Source organism: Saccopteryx bilineata, chromosome 11, assembly GCF_036850765.1.
Source record: "Saccopteryx bilineata isolate mSacBil1 chromosome 11, mSacBil1_pri_phased_curated, whole genome shotgun sequence".
Lineage (NCBI taxonomy): Eukaryota > Metazoa > Chordata > Mammalia > Chiroptera > Emballonuridae > Saccopteryx > Saccopteryx bilineata.
The window spans coordinates 19,757,468-19,781,009 of NC_089500.1; the positions used below are offsets into that span (position 1 = coordinate 19,757,468).

Here is a 23,542-nt window from a genome sequence, read left to right on the forward strand (position 1 = left end):
TTTTTGTGTGTGACAGAGATAGAGAGAGGGACAGACAGGGACAGACAGACAGAAAGGGAGAGAGATGAGAAGCATCAATTCTTCCTTATGGCACCTCAGTTGTTCATTGATTGCTTTCTCATATGTGCCTTGACTGGGGGGGCTACAGGAGCAAGTGACTCCTTGCTAAAGCCAGCAACCTTGAGCTTCAAGCCAGTGACCTTTGGGCTCAAGCCAGCGACAATGGGGTCATGTCTATAATCCCATGCTCAAGCTGATGAGCCCATGCTCAAGTCGGATGAGCCCGTGCTCAAGTCAGATAAGCCTGTGCTCAAGCCAGTGACCTCAGGGTTTTGAACCTGGGTCCTCCACATCCCAGTCCGATGCTCTATCCACTGCGCCACTGCCTGGTCAGGTGGTCACACAAGTCTTAAGGGATAGAATTAGGGCTTGTACCCTGACAGCACTCTCCAAAGTTCTTTCTCTTCAGCTTTTTTTTAGAGAGAAAGAGGAAGGAGGGTGGGGGAGGGAGAGAGAGAAGTATCAACTCGTTCCACTTAGTTGTGCACACATTGATTTCTTCTCATACATGCCCTGACCGAGGTTTGAACCAGTGACCTCGGGGTTGAGCCAGTGCCTTTGGGATTGAGCTGGCGACCCTGGGTTACAACTGGTGACCTTGGCACTCCAGGATAATACTCGTCAGCTCTCAATAGGGAATCTAAGAAAGGACACGTGGTTTCTGCAGACGTCTAGATTCTCTTCTATAAAAGGAGCAGTGGCCTGCACCAGAGACTTACATGTGCTGTCTAGTCCCCGGAGAACAGTGACAGGTTTCCTGCAGAGAGCAGAGGGGAGCCAGCAAGACTGGGAGAGGTCCTGCACTGAGACGCCAAGACCTAGGTGACAGGTGGTGTGATTTCTGGAGCGACAGGAAGGCTGCTTGAAAAAGACTATGTCCACCTGCTGGTTGAGGCCTGAAAACTCCTTTTCTTGGAATTCAACCCAAGAGAAATGAAATCTATCTCTGCACAAAACCCTGTACATGAATGTCCATATTGGCATCATTCATAATAACCAGAGAGGAGAAGGACCCCACATGTCCATCAGCTAAGGAACAGATTAAACAAAATGTGGTACGCCCATAAATGGAATGTTACTTGGCAATAAAATGAAATCAAGTACTGATACCTTCTGCTGTGAGAATGAACCTTGAAAACATAGTAAGTGAAGGAAGTCAGTCACAAAGGACCACATATTACATGATTCCATTTCTGTGAAATGTCCAGAATAGGCAAATATGTAGACAAATCAAGAAGAGTAGTGGTTGCCCAGGAGAGGAGGGGATGGAGACTTCGGGGATGCTGACTCAGGGGGGTGGACTTTGTGTTTGGGGTGATGAAGACGTTCTAAAATTGATTCCGGTGATACATACACAACTCTGAATGTGCTACAAGTTATTGGTTATATACTTTAGGTAAATTGTAAGGTGTGTTGATTATATCTCAGTATAATTGCTATTTTAAAGAAAAAGTTTTAAGGCAAATATAAACCATTTTCCACTGGAAGGAATCCCCTCACTCATAGCCCTTTCCAACTGGCTGCGCATTGAGGTGGTGAGCTCCTGGTCCCTCAGCAGGACCCTGTGTCCCCAAGAAGCAGGCCCGGAGCCGCAGCCAGTTCCCAGTGGGGAGAATGGAAGGAGAGAGGGGGTGGGAATGCTGGGGAGGACAGCAGGAGGGACCCGGGAAGGTAGGGGTGCAGTGGGTAGGAGGCAGGAGACTGTGGGGGACCCACAGAGAGACAGAAGGGCCGGTTCCAGGGATGACAATTTCCTGTCCTGGCTCTATGGAGCCAGAGACAGTCACAGAACAGCTCTGCTCTCCAATTTCCTCATGACTCTTGCCCTCTGCATCACAGACGGGACCAGGGAGCCCCCTCCTGGCGCTGAGCCAGGCCCCTACTCTGCCTCTCATTAGCAGCAGGGCCTTAGCTGAGCTCTAACCCCGTGGCCCCTACTCCTCAGCTATCAGGTACGGACAATAATTAACCTTCCCTGCCTCCCTCAGATGGTTGGTATGAGGATCCAGAATTGACTGGCAGAACTCTCAGGGTGTATTATTACAAATTGAAGGGGAAATGTCAGGGTAGACGTGATGCTGTCCATCCTCTAGCTACGGGAATTACTGGCTGTCCCTGCTCTCTCATTAGCTTCTGACCCACACAACACTTGCAAATTGACTGGGGTCAAGGTTGAGGGCAGCTGCTGACCACAGCACAGAGCTGAGACAAAGGCCTTCAGAGAACCAGACACACAGCTCAGGCTCCTCTGAGGCTCCTCCTGCCTCAGGCTCCTCTGAGCTCAGCTTGTGAGCTACTGACCACCTCCTCCCGACAGGGTGCTTCCTCAGGCTGGGACACCAGGCCAGGGAGGTTGTTCTGTGCTCCTGGGCTTGTCCTCCTGCACAGGGAACGGCGACTCCAATTCCACAACAAAAGGCGTAGGGATTAAAAATGGGAATAATTTACTCCCCAAAAGATGAGTCCTGCAGATCACGACTGCTTAATTGAGCTCACCCCAGGAGGACACGTGGTTTCTGCAGAGGGCAGGAGTTCTCTGTAGAGGATACTGCAGTGGAATATCCATGCCCGCACCCTAGAGTCCCTACACCCCAGACACCTGCTGTCCAGGTCATCTGGGGACTCAGGAGGGGCCAGCGTGGTGTAGCAGGGCAGTAAGGATGGGGCCTCTTTTCCTGTGGTCTCAGACCACGGGGGGGGGTCTTGTCAGGTGTGTGATGGACAGTCAAGGACATCATGGCATCATGGAAGAGAGGAGCAGGAAACCAGGATAAGAGCATTGGGGCAGCAATGGGACAAGGGACTGCCTCTTCCCACACCACTGTGCAGGGCAGGCCTTTCCGTCTGCTCCACGTGCCTGAGCATGGAAGTCGCTCCTGGATGTTCAGATGAGCCTCTCCGGGGAGACCAGGCCCTGCTCTCTATCTTTGCAGGGTGAAGGGAGGAGGTGATAGGTGTTCATAACAAGGACCCATTCTGACTGACTGGTTACCACTGATGTCTATTCTGATTGGCTGTTCCAAAGCTTACCAATTGTTAAATATGTTGACTATCACCGCTAGTATGTTACCTCACTCAGTACCAGAATTGGTCTTTGGTCAAAAATAAAAAGTGTCAAAATGTAAGGGGGCTCTCTATTCTGGTTTCCTTTGGGTTAAACACACTCCCCAAGCCCAGTGCTTCCCGATGAGTTCATTTTGACAATTTCATTCAAATAAAGGTTTTCTTATTTGTTTCCACTCTTCTTCATGCCTTTATTTTGTACCTTGGAAGAGAAACAAAAGCATGGTCAACTGCTTCAATAAAATTGGCTGTTAGAGGTAGAATTTCAGATACCGGAGAACAGAGACATTCTCTCAGTAGTGATTAAGAATCATGGAGAAAAAAGAGCTAATATTCACTGAGTGCTTCCCAGATGCCTGACACCGCGCTCAGCGTTTCCCACACACCTCATCTACTCCTCGCACAGCTCTGGGAAGTAGAATGTGTTATTACGAGGGGGCGGAGCAGACCAAGGCAAGTTAAATAGCTTCCTGGGGGTCACTTGACACCAGTCAGCACCTGCCCACCACACAGATGAAGAGGTGGCATGGCACGTCCAGACAAGCCTGCCCCACAGTCCCCATGGAGGCAACAGCCCAGGCAGTACTGCCACTCTGGGTTGAGATGTGAGACATCTATGACCCGGGGACGCCACACAGGGGGATGCACAAGGGTCAGTGTGCACATCTTCCGGTCCAGGCGCTGGAGCGCTTGACCCTTCTCTCTCAGGAGCCGGAGAACTCAGGCTTAGCACCTTTCTTTGTAATGCACATGTGCTTGGTAAACTTTCTCTTACAGCAATTTCCCCAACCTTCCACCTGAAAAGCTCACTGTGATAAAACTGAATGTTCACGGTGCACATTTTTGGGAATTATAGAAAAATAAAAAGAAGACACTGGGGGAGCTATGCATCGTCCAACCATTGTTAACATTTTGGAATTTTTTCTTCTAGTCTATTTTTCATATGTCATTTTTTCCCTCCTTGTTTTAAACTGTTATGATCATACCATCTATACAATTCTGTATCTTGCTATTTAAACCTAATCATTATTGCATACACATTTGCTATGTTAATGTAAACTCTTCAAAAACACCATTAAAAATAGTTGTATAACCTTCTCTTTAGTGGATGAGCCATAGTTTACTTAATCATGATGACTGAATCCCCGACATGAATTTGTTAAGTTCTGATTTTCATATACTCGGTTTTCTCTAAATAAATATAGCGGTGGTGTTTGCCAACTTTTGAGTTCCAGGTATCTAAAAATTAAGGTGTCACAACCAGTCATGCAGTATGAATTGGGCTTTGTAAACTTTAAGTTGAGTTTAAAATTGTGTTGAGGTAGAATGAGAGAATTCTATAGACGATATCCCTGAGTCTCAGTAGTGAGGTTTAGCTAACTCTCTTAGGACATCTGTGAGGACAATGAGGAAACTTGGGCCAGACAACTGTATAATTATGTAAATTTGCAGCTGGTTAAACAACTAAGCTAGAACATTAGCTTAGAGTCAGTGTCACCCTGGAGGGAGGTGTCTAGTAGCCATGAGGCTAAGCCTTTTGCTTAATCTCTTTACACAAGTTTTAAATTAATGATATGGGTGAAATCCTAGAAGACAGGCTTAAAATTATAAAGCTGTAAGGGATAAGATTATGTGCTAGAACCAAGATCCAAAAAGATCTCATCAGGTTGAAATATTTGCCGGAAGCCAGTAAAATGAAATCTATCAGGGATAAGCACAAAGTCTTGTTCTTGGGCTAAAAAATGTCAACCATGTAAATGTAAACTAGAGAATACTGAACTTAACAGAAGTTGGTTGGCTACAAGGACAATATGAGCTAATAGTGTGACACAGCTGCCAAAAAACCACCTGCAGCATGAACAGTGAGCCATGAGATGTCACCCTCCCACTGACTGCTGGTTAAATCACACAGCATCTGTTCTGGAAGACGCATTTTAGGAAAGGGTCTGACAAGTAGGATGAGGTGAATGAAAGGGCAGTCAGGATGGTGTGAGCTCTGGAAACACTGTCACCTGAAAAGCCAACAAGGCAGTGTAGTTCAGTGGCTAAAAGCATGGCCCTTGGAGGTACTGCTGGGCTTGGAAACTCAACTCTACCATTTACTAGCTGGGTAACCTTGGCCAAGTTACTCTCTGTCTGTGCCTCAGTGTCTTCATCTGTGAAATGGGACAACACAGCACCTATTACATTAGGTTGTTATGAGGACTAGGTAGGTTAATACCTGTCATGCACTTAGACCAGTGCCTAAATATTATTGTGTGAAGACAAAGGGGTTCTGGGCTACAGAGATTGAAAAGGGCATGATAGATGGCTACAAATATTTGAAAGCTTTATCCTGAGATGCTCTTAAGGACCATGTGCTACTCAGTGTAAAGGCATGGTCCTGGCTTCTTCAGTCCCTAAGCATTTAATGAGCATGTATTATGGGCCAGATACTGTGTGAGGAGCTAGGGCTACAGAGATGAACGAGATCTATACTCTTTCCTCAGGGCCCCACTCTCTATGGGGAAGAAGCATGTCAACAGATAATCACAACAGTATAAGGATAACTGCTTTGGTCAACAAACCCTGGGGCACTGGGCAAAGCTTTGCAGAGGTGAGGCTTTTGAGGAGGATCTGCAGGGCTGAGTAGAAATTTTTGTGGGAGCAGCGAGAATAGTGTGTGGGATCAGAGCTGTCTCCACGCATGTTTTTTTCTAAGGAACAGTGACAAGTCAGTGACTTTACAGCACAAGGGGAGTGGGGTAGCAGTAAATGAAGATGGAGATAAGAGCTGCTCTCTCCAGCTCAGAGAAGTGTGGTACCGATGTGGAAGGCAGCCAGTCAAGTGAGGATAATCACAGCAATCTGACACTCCCCCTGAGCCTTCTGTTCTTATACTACCGTCTTCTCAATAGGCAACCACAATAAAGGTTGAATAAAGGAACCACTTCTCAGGAGAAAACTGTAAATAATTTGACTCAATTTTCTAATCATCCTTTTTCAGTATAAACACAGGAATATCTGTCTGTAGAGTAAGACAGTGTCATGTTCCTGAGACATTTACAACCTGGGGGTACCCAAGCGGAGGGACTGTGGAGCAAAGGCTGGAGGTTGGGACTCTTCCCACCAAGACTGTAGATACTATCAAAAAGGGAGTTCCCTTACCAGCAAAGCTAGTTTATACAAAGGGAAGGAGGATCAAATTATTCAACATTTATTCCCTAGACTCTCCCATTTAATTCTGTTTAATAATATTCATTAGGCCCTGGCCGGTTGGCTCAGCGGTAGAGCATCGGCCTGGCGTGTGGGGGACCCGGGTTCGATTCCCGGCCAGGGCACATAGGAGAAGCGCCCATTTGCTACTCCACCCCCCCTCCTTCCTCCTGTCTCTCTCTTCCCCTCCCGCAGCCAAGGCTCCATTGGAACAAAGATGGCCCGGGCGCTGGGGATGGCTCCTTGGCCTCTGCCCCAGGCGCTAGAGTGGCTCTGGTCATGGCAGAGCGACGCCCCAGAGGGGCAGAGCATCACCCCCTGGTGGGCAGAGCGTCACCCCTGGTGGTCGTGCCAGGTGGATCCCGGTCGGGCGCATGTGGGAGTCTGTCTGACTGTCTCTCCCCGTTTCCAGCTTCAGAAAAATACAAAAATAATAATAATAATAATATTCATTAAGCATGCTATAGGGGATATAGAGTAAAGTAAGTTATCAATATTTCCTTCAGTTACTATCTAGCATTAAAGATCATTTGCTACATAGAGCACCACATTGTTAAATGACAGGGCTGGTCACTTCTGGTCATGATGGAGTAACTAGTACTGGATTTGCCCTCCTGTTGTAAGCAACTATAAAACTGGACAATCATATACAGCAGATGTTTTCAGGTACTGGACAATAGGCTATGTAGAATGCCTGACAGAAAGGAAGGAAACACATAAGGTGAACTTCATGTTCACCCTGACACTCTGTCTTGGTAGACTTCCCAACCATAGCACAGAGTGGTTGTATGGCCAGTAGTCACCGCCATCATCATGGCCATGCACATGCAGGTTCCCATTAGATTTGGACAGATGGTAAAGAAACAGTGGAGCCAAAAAATGGTGGGCCATTCCTTTATTCAAGTCTCATACTGACCAACAAGCAAACACACAGGGAATACACTTCCCTTTCACTCAGAGCTCACAAAGCTACTGACACATTCTCCAGTTCCACCATCAGGAGAATCTTCTCTGGTTTCTCCTAGAATCAAAGGCTCCACCGGTCCCAAAGCTCCTCCCCTCTGGTCCCCAGCTTCTTCAGCACTCTGCATTCTCTCTCTTTCCCTGCCATCTTGGCTTCTCTCTCCTCCAGCACACATTAGCAAGACAACGGCCCTTCCCAAGCAGGAAGGTAATTTGCAATTTCACAAATCACATACCTGACACTGCCCAGCACCATTTTTTAACACTAAAAGTGAGCAAACTCAAAAAATACAAATTTCACAAACTCATTTGCCCAGCAGTGGTGGAGCGAAGCAGAACAGCCTCGTCTACTGAGCTGAGAAAGCAGAGACTGTAGTCTGGGGCTGCTACAGCATCTGGAGCTGGCCGGAGAAGAACTCTTTCATGAACTTGCAGAAAACTTCTGGTGAACCAGCAGTTGAAAACCACTGCTGTAGAGCTCTAATAAGATCAAGGAGAAACATCAGTAAATGAACTGCTTGCCAAAACAAAATACAACCCTCATTATATAATCCAGGCTCCTTTTAGAGTATCAACTTCAGTGTCTACAAACAACCAAACATTGTTAGAACTGTGGAGGAACAAGAAAATGTGTCCTAAATTAAAAAAAAAAAGTAGCCTGACCAGGCGGTGGCACAATGGATAGAGTGTCGGACTGGGATGCACAGGACCCAGGTTCGAGACCCCGAGGTCACCAGATTGAGAGCGAGTTTATCTGCCTTGAGCAAAAAAAAAAAAAAAAAAAAAAAAAGCTCACCAGCTTGGACCTAAGGTCGCTGGCTCAAGCAAGGGGTTACTCGGTCTGCTGAAGGCCCGCGGTCAAGGCACATATGAGAAAGCAATCAATGAACAACTAAGGTGTCGCAATAAAAAACTGATGATTGATGCTTCTCATCTCTCTCCGTTCCTGTCTGTCTGTCCCTATCTATCCCTCTCTCTGACTCTCTGTGTCCCTGTAAAAAAAAAAAAAAAAAAAAGTAGTCAATAGTAAAACAGACTCTGAGATGTTAAAGATGTTGGAATTATCAAAGACTTTAAAGCAGCTATTATAACTATGCTAAAAAATTTAAAGGAAAACATGTTCTCAGTGAGTGAAGAGATGGAGAATCTCAGCACATAAATGAAAACTATGTGCTGAGTTTCCCTTTAGAAGACACAAGATGACCAATTAACATATGAAAAGACACTCTATGTCACTAATCATCAGAGAAATGCAAATTAAAACCACAATGAGATATCACCTCACACCATCAAAATGGCTATCATCAATAAATCAACAAACATGTGCTGGCCAGAATGTGCAACAAAGGGAACCTTTGTGCACTGCTGGTGGAAATGCAGACCGGTGCAGGCACTGTGGGAAGTATAGAGTTTCATCAAAAAATTAAATATGGAGGCCCTGGCCGGTTGGCTCAGCGGTAGAGCGTTGGCCTGGTGTGCGGGGGACCCGGGTTCAATTCTCGGCCAGGGCACATAGGAGAAGCGCCCATTTGCTTCTCCACCCCCCCCTCCTTCTTCTCTGTCTCTCTCTTCCCCTCCCGCAGCCAAGGCTCCATTGGAACAAAGATGGCCCGGGCGCTGGGGATGGCTCCTTGGCCTCTGCCCCAGGCGCTAGAGTGGCTCTGGTCACAGCAGAGCGACGCCCCGGAGGGGCAGAGCATCACCCCCTGGTGGGCAGAGCGTCGCCCCTGGTGGGCGAGCCGGGTGGATCCTGGTCGGGCGCATGTGGGAGTCTGTCTGACTGTCTCTCCCCATTTCCAGCTTCAGAAAAATACAAAAAAAAAAAAAAAAAATTAAATATGGAAATGCTTAAATGACACAGCAATTCTACTTCTGAAAATATATCCAAAGACACTCAAAACACTAATTTGAAAGAATATATATATATATATATATATATATATATATATTATATTCATTGTAGTGTTATTTACAATAGCCAAGATTTGGAAGCAGCCAGAGTGCCCATCAATAGATGAATGAGTAAAAAAAGCTGTGATAACATTTACACCATGGAATACTATTCAGCCATAAAAAGACGGAAATCTTACCTTTTGCAACAGCACGGATGGACCTGGAGAGCATTGTGCTAAGTGAAATAAGCCAGGCAGAGGAAGACAAATACCAGATGGTATTATAGGTGGACTCCAATGAACAACAACAACAACAGAAACAAACAAAATAAAAACAGACCCATAGATACAGAAAACAGACTGACAGTTGTCAGAATGGAAGGGAGTTGGAGAGCTGGTTAAAAAAGGTGAAGGGATTAAGTAAAAAAAACAAACCCGAAACTCGTGGACCCAGACAACAGTATGATGATTACAAAAAGGAAAGGGGTGGGGGAGATAGACTAGGATAAAGGAAGATAAATGGGATGGAAGGAGACTTGGCTTTGGATGTTGAACACACAGTACAATATACAGATGATGTCGTACAGAATTGTACACTTGAAACCTATACATTTTACTATCCAATAAATTCAAAAAAAATTTAAAAATATTTTTTTAAAAACCAAATAAAAATTCTAGGAGGAAAATGTATATTCTCTAAAGTGAAAATTCACCAAATGAGAGCAAATTAGAATGGAAGAAAAAAGGGTCAGTGAAATTAAAGACAGAGCCATTGAATTTATTCATTCTGAAAAAAGAAGAGAAAAAATATTGGATGATCTTTTGCAACAATCCTCAACTGAGTTAACAGATGATTAACTCTCCTCCTCTGGAAACCCAAAGGAGAAGAGAGAAAGTCGGGCAGAAAAACAAATAATTGTCCTTGCTCTAGTTTTTTTACCTGGGTACTCCCAGTTTGTAAATATCTCAGGAACATGACACTGTCTTACTCTTTAGACAGATATTCCTGTGTTTCTAATTTGATGAGGAAAAAATATCAACTTACAGATCCAAGAAACTCAATGAATCTCAAAGATGGTATATATAAAGAAAACCACATCTGGGTACTACACAGTCAAGCTGCTAAAGTTAAAAATCTATTTAATCAACTATTCTGAGTGATCAACCACTCACTCCCAGCTGAGAACAAACCCACAGGCACATGCAAAAGGGGGAGCTTTGATATGAAGAGGAGGGCAGCAAAGCATGACTGGTATGCACTGGTACAGTTAGGCCAGTTGTTAGAATAATGAAATACCTGCAAACTGGTTGGAAAAGAGCCACTGCTCCAAACCCCTCATTTCTTCACTCATCACCTTGGCCTCATTTCCAGATCCTCCCAGACTTCCCTATGACCCCACAATAAAGAGTCAATTCCTGGCAAGGCCGGCACCTCCAGGACCCTGCCTTGGGATACTCGCTGGATTATTTTCTGATTAGTGTCTTAGTGTCTGGGCTATGCCAGTTGTTCAAGTTTTATAATATTGCCCCTCAAACTAAGTGGGGTTGCTTCCAAGGAAGGGGGATGTGCTGTTTTGGGAGTAAACAGAAGCCGACCCAGGAGGCCTGGGGACAGCATGAAGACTTTGTTCCTGGGGACGAGGCTAGTGAGAAGAGGTGAAGGGAGGTGGTGAAAACCAACAAAATTAGCTTTCCAACTCTGCCTCAGTGTTCAGGGACACCTGATCTCTTTACAACCTCTGTTCTAATCCCCTAGGTCAAATTTTCCTTTTTAAAAAGGGATATTTCATAGCCCTTTAAATAAATCTTTTCAGCTCCACTGATTTGGAATAACACGCTTAGCGGCTTAAGAACTTCTAGCTAGACCCTGAGCAAGTTGTCCTTCCACAAGTCCATTTTCTCATGAAACCCTGGGCTCCGAGTATGGCTGGGCCTCTTTTAGTGCCAGCACTGTGGTCTCCAATCCTATTCTGAGGTCCTGGGAAGTCCTTTCTCACTCCTTCCACCTTGAGATTTTTCACCTGAATGTGGAGACCATCCAAAATAGAAGCACGTAGAACACCAAATGGACACTCCCTTGATCACTAGCAGAGACACTAGTTAAGCCACAGAAAAGAGCATTCCTCCCCCTAGGTTCAGTTTCAAGGGAATCTGTGTGTCTTCCTAGGTGGACAGGGGAGGTTATCCTGGTGTAGATGGACTAGAGGCGTCAAAGGAAGGCAGAGTGGCCAGGAGAGGGAAGAAAGAGGTGAGGTTGATCAACATAATTAAACCAGCATAAACGCTGCCGACTAAAACTCCACGCCAAGCCTTTGGAAGCTGGCTGTATGGGTTCAACATCATGTACTTCTTTGTATCCTTTGGGACCTTGAATTGAACCACAAGCCTTAACAAACTACAATATCTTGTGAGACCTCAATCAAACAGAATCGCTCAACTGTGAAAACCAATGCCTCTGTTTTTAAATAACATCTAGTGAAGTTGTTTACACCAGAATTACTGGTATATGTTTTCTAATATCACTGTTTATATCAGGGGTTGGGAACCTATGGCTCGTGAGCCAGATGTGTCTCTTTTGATGGCTGCATCTAGTTCACAGACAAATCTTTAATAAAAAAAAAATAACATTAAAAATATAAAACATTCTCATGTATTACAATCCATTCATTTCCTACTGCTCATGTTCATGGTTGTGGGTGGCTGGAGCCAATCACAGCTGTCCTCTGGGACAACACTAAATTTTTATTGGATAATACATAACCTACATGGGTCGTTGTATGGCTCTCACGGAATTACATTTTAAAATATGTGGCGTTCATGGCTCTCTCAGCCAAAAAGATTACTAACCCCTGGTTTACATCATCTAACGTTTAACTATTGTTAAAATCAAACCGAACTGGAAACAACACTCCCTTTGGTTTAGGTCGTTGGTGTGTGCAGCTTTCTGCCAACCCTGAGTGATAGTTGACCAACCAGGCAGTTTGCAATGTGACTGAGATCCTAAAAGTCATCCTTCCTAAAACAATCTTCACAGTTCCCTGTCCCAGTGCTGGATATCCCCACCATTAACTACCCCTTTTAGTTAAGGTACCTGCTTCAAATACACCTGTTTTATCTGGGAGGTGTTCTTCGCCTTCTTCATTGCACAGAAGTCTGAGAACGACAGCCTTAAGCATCAGCAAGCACACCAGGAGCAGCTTCCTGTCCACGCAAGCTACGCCCCGTCTTCAGGTCAGTTGTTCTGAAGCATCAGAAGCACCTGGAGGCTTGTTAGAACACAGCTCGCTGGGCCCCACCCTGAGCTCCTGGTTCAGTGGGTCCGAGATGGAACCTGAGAGTTTGCATCTCCAACAGGTTCCCAGGTGAAGCAGATGACACTGGCCCAGCACCCACTTTGAGAAGTCCTGCGCTAGCTGATGTCTAAGGCATCTTCATGAGATACGGAGGCCAAGCGGGAAAGCATTCTGGCTGTGACTAATGTGAGAGAACAGAGGCTCTGAAGTAGAGAGGGGTCAGGACCCCAAGGCAGGCTGGACTTCCTCAAATGACCCACCAAAACATAGGAGCTTTTGGTTGCCCAAATTCTGATGGGCCTCCGATTTTGCTTTCTTTCCTGCATATTTTCTGTCTATTGCTCCCCGGAAAGGCAAGTCTGCAGGCAGAATCCTGGCCCCCCATCAAGGATGAATGATGGTTCCCTCCCCCCGACCAGCGATGGCCCCTTCCTGGAGGGGGATGTTCACACAGCTAATCAGGGTGTCAACATGCTACTCAGTCCTCTGCGCAGTTTCCAGGGGGCTCCTGACATTTCCTGGCATTTGCACAAGGCTCAGTGAAGTCTTAAACAACATTCCTTTTCTCTTTTGACTTCATCTACTTCCTAACAGGGTAAATTCAAAGGAAAACATGCTCTGATCCTTCGTCTGCCTCTTCTCAACACAAACAAGAGTTAGCAGACCTGCAAGGAGATGTGCAGAAGGGGTTCCTCTCACGGCCACAGGCTGGGGAGCCACCCTTCAGGTCGGGCCTCATGACTTTGGTCATTGTGTTAGGAGGTGGCTCCATATTTCAGTGGGGGGAGGGGAGTGACACTGGGGTGGGTGTCTGCCTTTCCCCTACCCTGTAGCCTGGCATTCATTGGGCAAACAGTTCTGCTAGTGAGTTAGCTGACATCTGAAAGCACTTTGCCATCCACACTTTCATTTGACTCTTGTAACAAGAGTCCTGTGAAATAATCAGAAGGGAAGCGATGACCTCATTTGGCAGACAGGACAACTGAGAAGAGACTCAGCAGAATCAGAGGCCATGAAGCTGAAGCACAGGCATGGTATTTCTGACTAAGCCACTCGTGTGACCTGGAGCAGGCCTCTTTTCCTGTCTGGGCCTCGGTTTTATCATCTGTGAGATGAAGGGAATGAATCAGATGATCATGAGGTCCTCTTACAGAACTCTTATTCTAGGAATAAGCTACACAAGGGAAAGGACTCACCTGTGGCCATGCAATTAGTGAGGTGAGTAATAATGACACAGAGAAAACTGTGCTCCCCAAATTGTCTCAAATGATGGTAAGCTACCACCACCACTGTCATCTCCCTGTCAGTGTGGGCTACTGGGGCCTCTGTTTGCGCCTGGACCTCACAAAGATCAAGACCGCTAGGGGTGAGATGGCAGAGGGCCACATGCCCAGAATGCCCCCTGACTATGACTGGCAATTCAGTGCTCTAAGCTGCTCATTAGAGAAAAGGAGACAGCTTCCTATGACACCTCTTCACCAGGCAAACATGATGGGCACCTGCCCCATGCAGACCCCATGCTGGATGAAATGATGTGGAGGTCCAGGAGACTTCCTGCTCCCCATCCCCACATGAGAAAGTCACGCTAAGGAGACTGAGGTCACAGCTGCTGCTTAGTGTTAGGTGGGCTGAGGTCGGCCAAGGGGCCGAGTTCAGCCCCCTGTTGGATCACAAGTTGAATCCAACAGCCTTGAAAAGGGGGCACCTTTTTGTAACTCACACCAAGACATACTACCTGCAGCCCAGGTGAACACGATCTCTTCAAGGTGAGTGCAGGACCCATAAAACTTTAGGAGGGGGTCAAATTTAGAGCAGTTTACATGTAAACATCCTCCTCCACACACACCACACCAGGGAGAGTAGATGCCCACATCTGACCCTTACCAATCCACTGGCTCAAGAAACAGTGCTCTTTCTTTTTTCACCCCGTCTGATCCTATTACGATGGTTTCATATATTAGCTTTCATTATACGTGCATAAATTGTACCCTATTTTTTCATCTATTTAAGTTTTGAAGGCATACCTTTCAATGTCTCTCCCTTGTATGTGCTCTCTTTCTGAGAGTCAAACCTTTTACCCACACGGAATCAATGAACTCAGCCAGCTTCTATCTGTCATGTGCTGGTAGATGACTAGTCTTCCATCTGTTTGTGACAACCAACCAAATCAACGGGGCCCTGTCCCAGGCACAGTGCGTACACGCCCTGGAGGAAAACAAGATGACCGTGAGATGACCTGCAAGGAACCACGGGCTCTCAGCCGAGGAGAGCACAGAGGACACACACAAATGCACATAAGACAGAGCAGAGAAGAGCCGCTGGTTCTAGAAGATCCGGGTTATGGGACGAAGCAAAAGCAACATGGAAATTCAGAGGAAGGAAAGGTGAATTCCAACAGGGGATCCAGGAAGCCTTCATGAAGGAGATGGCCATGGAAAGACCATCCATAAAGACACAGGAGGCCCAAGTGCCAGGCCCCTTCAGCCACTCCTGGTCAAATAATCGCGAGAAAGCCAGTTCTGTTCTAAAATGGACCATGTCTCCCAGGGTAATGAAGATGAAATGAAAACTGATTTAAATGCACTTCAGATAAATAAAAGCACCAAATATAAAGCCCTCCGTCATCACTCTGGGAAGAGCAGGGAGGAAGCTAAAAGCAGAAGGTATGTGAGGGAGGAAGTGGGTGGGGTGGGTGCACTTGCCAAACGCAGGGCTGATGTGAACACCTACTGGCTTTGTCACCGGCGCCAATGACTTTTTAAACCTCCAATAGCTAATTATTGAAGAGAGCTCCAAAAGAGTAAGTCAGAGCATTACAATTCCTCTGCACCAGGAAAATGGAAGTCCCGTTTGGAGAAGTGGCTTCCTGCCCCAAGTAATGAGGTGACAGCCACTTACCATCAGTGGTCAGTGAAGCACCCCAGCTCTAAGCACCAGGCCTGGGCCCAGTGTGCACTCAGGAAACACTCAAGAAATGAATGCACGAGGTCCCCACTACTCTGCAAGGGGCTTTACATTCATGCTGCATTTTGATTCATAACCAGTGGGATAGAGGGGGCACGTATTAGCATCCCTGTGAAAGGTGGGGAAACTGAGGCTCCCAGATGGGGGCATCCATGTCCCAAGTTAGCATCGTCAGATAAACAGCCTGGGTCTCTGCACCTCACACAGCAGTACTTCCCCTCACCATGCACCTCCCAGGAGACTGCGACACCCACGCTTTGCCCCAGTAAATTCCCTTTCCTGCCTTCCCCAAAGGACTGTTCTGAGCACTCTCCCTGTAATACTTCACTTAATCAGATTCTGTAATCGAGGAAGGTCTTATTATTATTCCCAATGCACTGGTTTATTCCAATTCAGAAGAAGGGTTTGTGCATGCCAGAGATAAGTGTCACAGACTCTCTTATTACCAAATTAAAAACCGATTTGAGTTAAAATCTTTGGTTCAATTGTTTGGAGTCACTGCTCCTTAGAGGAAAGAGAAGGTAGAAATAGCACAGGGCATGAGGACAACAGGAAGACGTGGCTTTTTTTAAATCATGGACACTGCTGTCTACGGAGTCGGCTGTCAGTTCTGACAGATGGCCTGGCTGCAGGAGGGGAGCAGAGGCCAGTCTCAGGGTTAAAGCGGCTCCAAGGAGCTGGAGCCGGCTGAGCTGATTTGGGCTCTGAAATCTGGGCTGGAGCCCAAGCTGCTGCCGCTGAGGGTGGGACCAGCAGCCCTGCCTCCCCCTCCCCTACACACCCTCGCCACACGGCTACACCAGACAGGGCAGTGCCTCTCTGGCTGCAGGCAAAGAGGGTGCTGAAACATGTTCAAGGTCAGAGCTACCTTTCCCTTCTGTGGCCTCTTGGCTGATAACAGTGTATGGCGTGCCTGCTTCCCAGGGAATGTTTTCATTCTAATAAAAATCTGTGGCACAAAGTTTTGGCAGGAGGCTGGAATTGACATCCAGCCAGTCCCCAGCTCTGGTGAGGGGTACCTGGTGACATGTGCTCAGGCGGAGCTGCTCAGAGGCTCCCCTAAAGTGGCAGAAACCAGGGGGTGAGGGCAGTAGAATTTCAGAGGACTCCCGGCTCCTGAAGGCAGTAGTGGGTTAGGTCAGAGGAGGTCCGCAGGACTGCTGTTATCTCCACCGGCATGGCTGGGTCAGCTCAGATCTCAGCAGCGGGTGAAGCACTTAGCCACCCACCACATGGGGTCTCACTATACCATCCAGACTCCCACACTGTGATCACTCTCAGGGGCCAGGGCATTGTGGGACCCGGGAGAGCTGAGCCAGTTCTGGATAATGGACACCGAGATGCGTTGATCAGATGAACTGTTTGGGCTCCTTGTCCACCAACAGAGCATGAGACATAGAGTGGGTCAGCCTTGACGGAAGGAGGAGACAGGATGAACTGGAGCCTAAGGCTGGGATGGCAGGAAGCCCTGTCAGGAGTCCTGAGCAGGCAGCAGGGAGAGGAGGTGGTTAGAGGATGCTAGGAGCCAGTTCACCAACTGCACAATATTAAAGCCACAGAGTTTGGAGCTGGAAGGAATCTTAGCGATAATCTAGTCCAACACCCTCTTGCACAACCTGGAGTTATCATTCATAGCCCTATGGCAGAGCCAAGAACCAGAACCCCTTCCCCAACAACTTTTCAGGCCAGTGATCTTTCTAGCACCCTAAAGTCTCCCCCAGACCCAGCTCCCAGCCCCCAGATCCCCACGGAGCTAGGAGTGCACTCTTGAACACTGAGCATTCCTGAGGGTCCCATGGGCCACCCCTATCAGCCATTCCAGCCAGACCTACCTTGTGTGAATAATGCTGATCAACGATCCTCGCCAACCCGAAGTCCCCAATCTTGAGCACGAGGTCCTCCGTGCTGATGAAGATGTTGGCGGGCTTCAGGTCCCTGTGCAGCACATTCGCGGAGTGGATGTACTTGAGCCCGCGGAGCAGCTGGTACATGAACAGCTTTGCGTGCTCCTCCGTCAGCGTGCCCTGCTCCAGCAGGCGGGCCAGGTCGGTCTCCATGTGCTCCTGCACAATGTAGGCCACGCTGAACTTGAAGAGCTTGCCCTGCAGGGTGGCACCCTTGGGCCCCAGCACCTCGTACACCTTCACGATGTTGTCGTGGTCCAGGCGCCGGATGATCTTGATCTCCCGGAGTGCATGCTTCATGCTGCGGGTATCGCTCAGCGTGACCTTCTTCACAGCCACCTTCTGGCAGGTCCTGCTGTCCGTGGCTGACAGCACCAGCCCATTGACGCCAAAGCCCAGGGGCTGGAAGTCAACGAAGCGCCCGCCGAGGTCATACCCGTAGACACTGGCAATGCAATCGCCCTTCTCGGCCATTGTTGGCTCAGTGATGGTCCGGGGCTGCCCGTGTGACAAAGGGGCAGTCAGGAAAGGCCGGGTCCCAGCTAGTGGCTTCCCTAGCACAACTCATTCTGTCAAGTTCCAAAGCTGAAGGATGCTTTTTTTCGTAGTGATGTCACTGTCACCAGCTCTCTGGAGACAAGAGTGGCACATGTCCACACTTGCTGAGCTGCAGAAGTTGGAGGCTCACACTGTTTTCTTAACCTGCATGGGGAGGGCTGTCCATCTACTCCAGCGTATCCCAAGCCCTCCTCCACACTCAGAATGGCTCATGCTTCTCTCAAATGTAGCATCTTAAAAAGAAAAACTAGTCTCATTATCTATGTGAATGTCAAGTTTTCGACCATAGCGGATCCCAAAGTAAAGCTGCAAAAACTTTCTCCTTTAAATCCTTTGTTAACAGAGGTTCCTTCAGGCCAAAATGCCTTTGCTGAGCTGTGTTCCTTACTGACGTTCCACAGCTCACTTATATCACAGCCTCTAGAAGCTTGGTAGCTGCTCTTTGTGTCCCAAGCAGAAAGAAGGGATCCCAAAAATGAATTCTATTCTGGAGGCTTCTAGGGGCTTCTTTCCACCCCTGCCAGCTCCCCTTTCTACCAGCTCACCTTGTTTCTGCAACCCAAACCAGCCTGGTGGGCATCAGTGAAGAAAGCCGGAGAAACCCAAGCACCTTCCATGAGCTCTCAGCCAAGTTACATCTGAAGTCCCAAGTCCGAGGGGAGCTCAGCGGCCAGGCCGGGCTCCTCTGGAGGCTTCAGTGGGGGCAGCATCCTGTCACCCCCTCATCCATGCCACCCCGAACGAGACTGTGCTCTGCTGGACTCAGAGAGGCTGCAGGAATGAGGCATCTTTCAGAGCGAGTCTCCTTTCCTGTCAAAAAAATAATGTTGGGTAAATTTCCACACTCTGGCTTCCAACACCTTCCCACTTGCGTGTCTTTTGTTAACCAGTCCAAGTGTTATTTGATCTGTCCAGCCAGCTGAAACACTGCTTGCTCAGGGGATTCCAGGCTTTGCACTGCCTGGCCACCCCTCCTGCTGTGTGTAGCCCTCCCCTGGAAGACAGAGATGATGGATTGATTTGATAACATCATCAAATGGTGTGTGCCTTTTATGTAAATGCTCGCTCCCCAAAGGTTAACACTCACAAATTGGAGGCGGGAATAATCAGCTATGACCTTTGCAAAATTCATTCTTTAAGCTCTGCAACCACACACATCAGCATTAGCTGGCTAGCTGGGAAGGGTGACAGTCAAAAGTAACTAGTTGCAGACAGAAAATAAAGGATCAATAATCTTGTTTGTCCACTTGGACTCTTCTTCCTTCTTTTGCAGATGTCTTTGAGTATTTTAATAATTTAATATTCAAATTAGCATTGTAATTACAATTGCATCTCTTGCTTTCCATGTAGGTGGCAAAAGCACACATATCAAATTATAAGGAAATTCTATTGCTACCCTATTAAAAGGACTCTCTGCCCAGCAAACCAGAGCACAGACTTCTTCACATGCCAGGATTGGCATGGTGAACTGTATTCCTTTTGATGATGGGGACCTAGCTCTTCAAAGTAGTAGGTCAAATCCAATCCTGGCTGCTCCCTGGTGACTTCTGATTCCAATTACAGGCATAGGACCCAAGTGGGGAGAAAAAAACTGCAAAACTAGCAATGTAGATTCAGACCACTGAAGCAAAGGCAGTAATATCATAGCTTCTAAGGACGTTGCAGGTTTTATAAGTCGATTAACTACACAGACACACAAAGAACAAACACTGCATTCAGAAACAAGGAGTGAATCTGGCCGGGGCTGCTGCTTTATTCCCATGATACTGTAGGGTCCCTTGTAGGGACATTTGCATATCTGAACTATGCGCAACTCCGCAAATGATAAAGGAAGCAAAACAATAGCAATGCTCTGAAATTAAGCAGGCAAATTAGGGGGCACAGATGTACAGAATAGCAAATAATCAGAGCCCCTCTAAAAACTTGTAATGAAAGAGCTTTGCCAATGGTCTGGAACATAGTACTTGCTCAATAGATATTACCTATTGTTGCTATAGTTGAAAATTCTTTTATACTGACATAAGAGGCACCTATTATGCTGGGGTTTCATCAAAGCTTTTGCAGTTCTATTCTGCATGTTTCTATTGGGCCCAGCAGCAAAATAATCATAGACTTGCAGAGTTTCATACTGGGAAGTAACCGTAGCCAACAAGCCCAATGGGCCTCAACTGGGGACCGTCCTGCCCTCCTTGGCTCATTTGAGGAGGAGTCCCTACGGGCCTACAATGGGCGGGGCCAGATCTGCTAACCCTCCCGCTGAGCATCTCCATCAGTGAATAACTGATAGCCACCTGCAATGCCAGCACCTCCCCTGGGAGACAAAGTTCTCACTTTGCACTTGTGGGCACTGAGGCTTGGAGAACACCAGCTCAGTGTTCCTCACACAGACAGGGTCAATAAACATTGGATGAAATGATAAATGAATACCATTAACTCTGTTTGAGGTTCCCAGCCCATTAGAGTCAGTGCTGGGACCACCCACTGAGCTACGGTCTAACATTTGTGCTGGTGAAGTCCACCTGGATATCTAATTCAGGGGAACTAGAGAGGCACCCCAGTGCCCCGTTCCATCCCTCCTCTGATGCCTGTTGCCCAAGCCAGGGAACAGAAACTAAGTTGGAGCTTCTTTCCCTGTCCACCCATATGCCTGACCTGGTTCCCAAGGGCACAGCAAACAGACGCAATTATGTGTTGTATTTTATGAGGAGAGACTTAAGCCTTCTTCCCTTTCCTGCTCTCACGGGGTTGTAAACAGAGACGGGAATGAGCACCTAAGCAGAGAGATGACATCACCAGCAAGCTGAAAGCAGGATTTGCTTGAGATCAGCTGCAATGCAGATAATCTGTGAATAATTAAGAGGTGCTTTATGTATTTTTAAAAACTCTTTCCTTTTCCTCTCACAGTGGCGAGGGACTGTATCCCCCGCATATGTGTGCGTGCACGCATGTGTGTGTGTCTCAGTGGTCTTCCCAACGCACCGTCAGCTTCCGCGGGTAGGTGCCACGGCACCTTGCATGGCTGCTCTGCCTTCCCTGTGGGCCTCCACACCCCTTTCAGTTCCTGCCTTGCTTCTCTGCTTGCACCTTCCGGCTCCTGCAATGTTCCCCTGCTCCAGCCCCACTTATTGAAACCCTGCCCCTCATTCAGAATCCAGGGGAAGTCTCACTTCCTCTGTGAAGCATCCACCCCAGCCCTCAGTGACATTTCCCCCCTTTCCAAACTCCCTAGTGTTTGTGTGACACTCACCATGCACTCATTTGGGCTGTGTTTTAGCTTTTTATACATGTCTGTCTCCCAACTAGACTTTCAGCTTAAGCCCACGACTCAGCAACCATAGACTGGAAGTACCGGAAAACAGTAGCTACGTCTCCATAACCATGATGCCCATATTTATTGACAGTCAACCTCCCCATCCTATGCTTGCCACTCCAGTGCGGCTCGTTCAACAGGACACTTCTCACAAGCCCCAACCACTCAGACAAACCATTATTTCTGAACTTCAACCCACTTAGCATCATCTTCCGCTTCGATGCTGCCTCTCTTAGAATTTCAGCACCAACCAGGCAGCCCTCACCGACCGTTTCTCTGTTCTCGCTTGAGTTTGCTGTTATTTGTCTCTTCTCAAACCTCCTTATTTTCTAAGTTGCTTTCTATAATTCCTCTACAATTTCCACAGTCAACACTTTGTCTTTTTCTACAGGTAGACTGATGACAAAGCACCCGCTACCTGAGAAGTCTTGGTTTAGTGGTTCGTTGCTTGTCCCAGCTAGGGGCAGACCTGGCACCTGGATATGCCCACCTGGGCAAAGGATTGAGTATGACAGCTTTTGGCATGAAGCAGCTTCGGGGGGAGCGCCTCTATTTGGACTTAGTGTCTCAGAGCTGCTCTGAATCATGAGTGTGACTTCCAACCAGGGACTTGGCATTCCCCTTGGGAGAAAGAAAGGTCACCAGGTCAGCTGTGCTTGAATGGCACCCAGCAAGAAGAAGGCACATCACGCTTTCAAGGGTAGCCCCAGCTCCCACGACTTCACGGCGCACATCGGAATCGAACACGGGAATGGAAATATCTACCCTGGGACTCCTAACAGTGCTGCTTCGTCTCCACACCGATTCCTCACTGACTCTCCAGAAATATCTTATTTGTGGCCAATTAATTATCCTTTCATGCATCCAACCTTTCACCATGCGGAGGCAAACCAGAGATGAGATGGTGTGTGCCAGCTGCCCCTTTCTGGGATTCCTGAGGCTCTGGTTTACAAAGCACCTTTGGGAAGTCTAAATTTAGCCTCACCTCCTCTGCCTGCTCAGATCCTCCCCAGCCTCATGCTGCTAACTTTCAGCAGGAGCCACGGCCCCCGGTGAGGTGCTGACATTTCCCAGGCGCTGCCTTCTTCCCTCTCCCGAGCACCCAAAAACTTGCAGGAAACCCTTGTCACACAGGGCTGATGTTTACTTACAGCTGAACAGGCTGTATGTACACTGCACAATTCTAGATGGCACCATTCATACCATAGTCAAGTCTAAGGTTTGTGATCCTATCCACCACAGTCTATGCGAATCAAGTACACTAGACCAGAGATCAGCAAATTTTTCTATAAAGAGCCAGAGAATAAATATTTTAGGCTTTACAGAACATATAGTCTCTTTTTCAACTACTCAACCCAACCACACAACCCTGCCTTTGAGGCACAAATGCAGCCACAGACAATACCCAAATGAAGGCCATGGCTGAGTTTTAATAAAACTTTATTTACAAAAATAAGTGGAGGGCTGGATTTGGCCTAGGGGCTGAAGTCTGCCAGGCTCTGCTCTGGATTATATAGGAACTTCCTCTGGCTTGTTCCTGAGTAGGCACCGTAGTGTGTTATAACCCAGGCTCCTTTTCAGCTCTTGTGGACTATCTCCTCCCTCCTGAACTCAGTGCTCCTTTTGCTCCTTACAGTGTCACTGTCCCAAGAGTGTCCCCCCAAGGAGGTACCCTGAACGTGGGACCCATAGGTTTCATGCAGTCAGGGCCCGGCTCTCTGTTCTCCACAAGGCACCTTCTAGATCTGTAAGTCTATGGTACTATTGATGCGCCTCATTCCTAAATCATTCCTGGATTTTAACAGAGGCTTTCTGGACAGGTGGGAAAGACGGCAGGCTAAAGATGGGTTAGGTACACTAATTCAGGGCTTAACACGGGCAAGGGGCCTTGCCTGATTACATCAGTCGGATCTCACAAGAACCCAACCAGGTTGTTATTCTCCCATGAAGCCTTCAGTGGGAAGTGACTTGCCCAAAGCCATGCCACTAGCTGGGATATAAAACTCAGGCCTAACTCTGAAGCCCACACTTTTCATCATCATAATACATGATCTGAGCCCCTGTTAATAACTCTCACCATGAACCATCTAGGCCCAGTGTGACTTCCCAGGCCTAGCAAAGGAAAGGTTTGGGGATAGCACACCTGTGGTACTTCTCAAATTGAAGCAGAAACAGCCACCTTGCAGTATGTATTCAGTTCTGGTGTGAAGGCCATGGTTAATAAGAGTTGAAAAATAAAACAACAGATAACAGCAATTTCCAACAACCGTATCCCTGCCTGCTCACCCTTTCTTGACTTCTCCGGCTGTAAACTGCAGATACACAGGAGTCTGTGGTTGC

At 47.5% G+C, this 23,542-nt stretch overlaps 1 protein-coding gene across 7 annotated transcripts in view; it reads right to left on the reverse strand.

Moving 5' to 3' along the window:
* Positions 1-23,542, reverse strand: part of MAPK4 (mitogen-activated protein kinase 4) — a 143,200-nt gene that overhangs the window by 23,362 nt on the left and 96,296 nt on the right. For 6 of the 7 annotated variants that reach the window (XM_066246883.1, XM_066246878.1, XM_066246880.1 and 3 more), the window contains one exon: positions 17,263-18,702. In XM_066246883.1, coding sequence (XP_066102980.1) covers positions 17,263-17,808 — 546 coding nt within the window. In that variant the 5' untranslated portion in view covers positions 17,809-18,702. The remainder of the gene's footprint in view (positions 1-17,262; positions 18,703-23,542) is intronic. The other variant, XM_066246885.1, reaches the window with a different exon arrangement.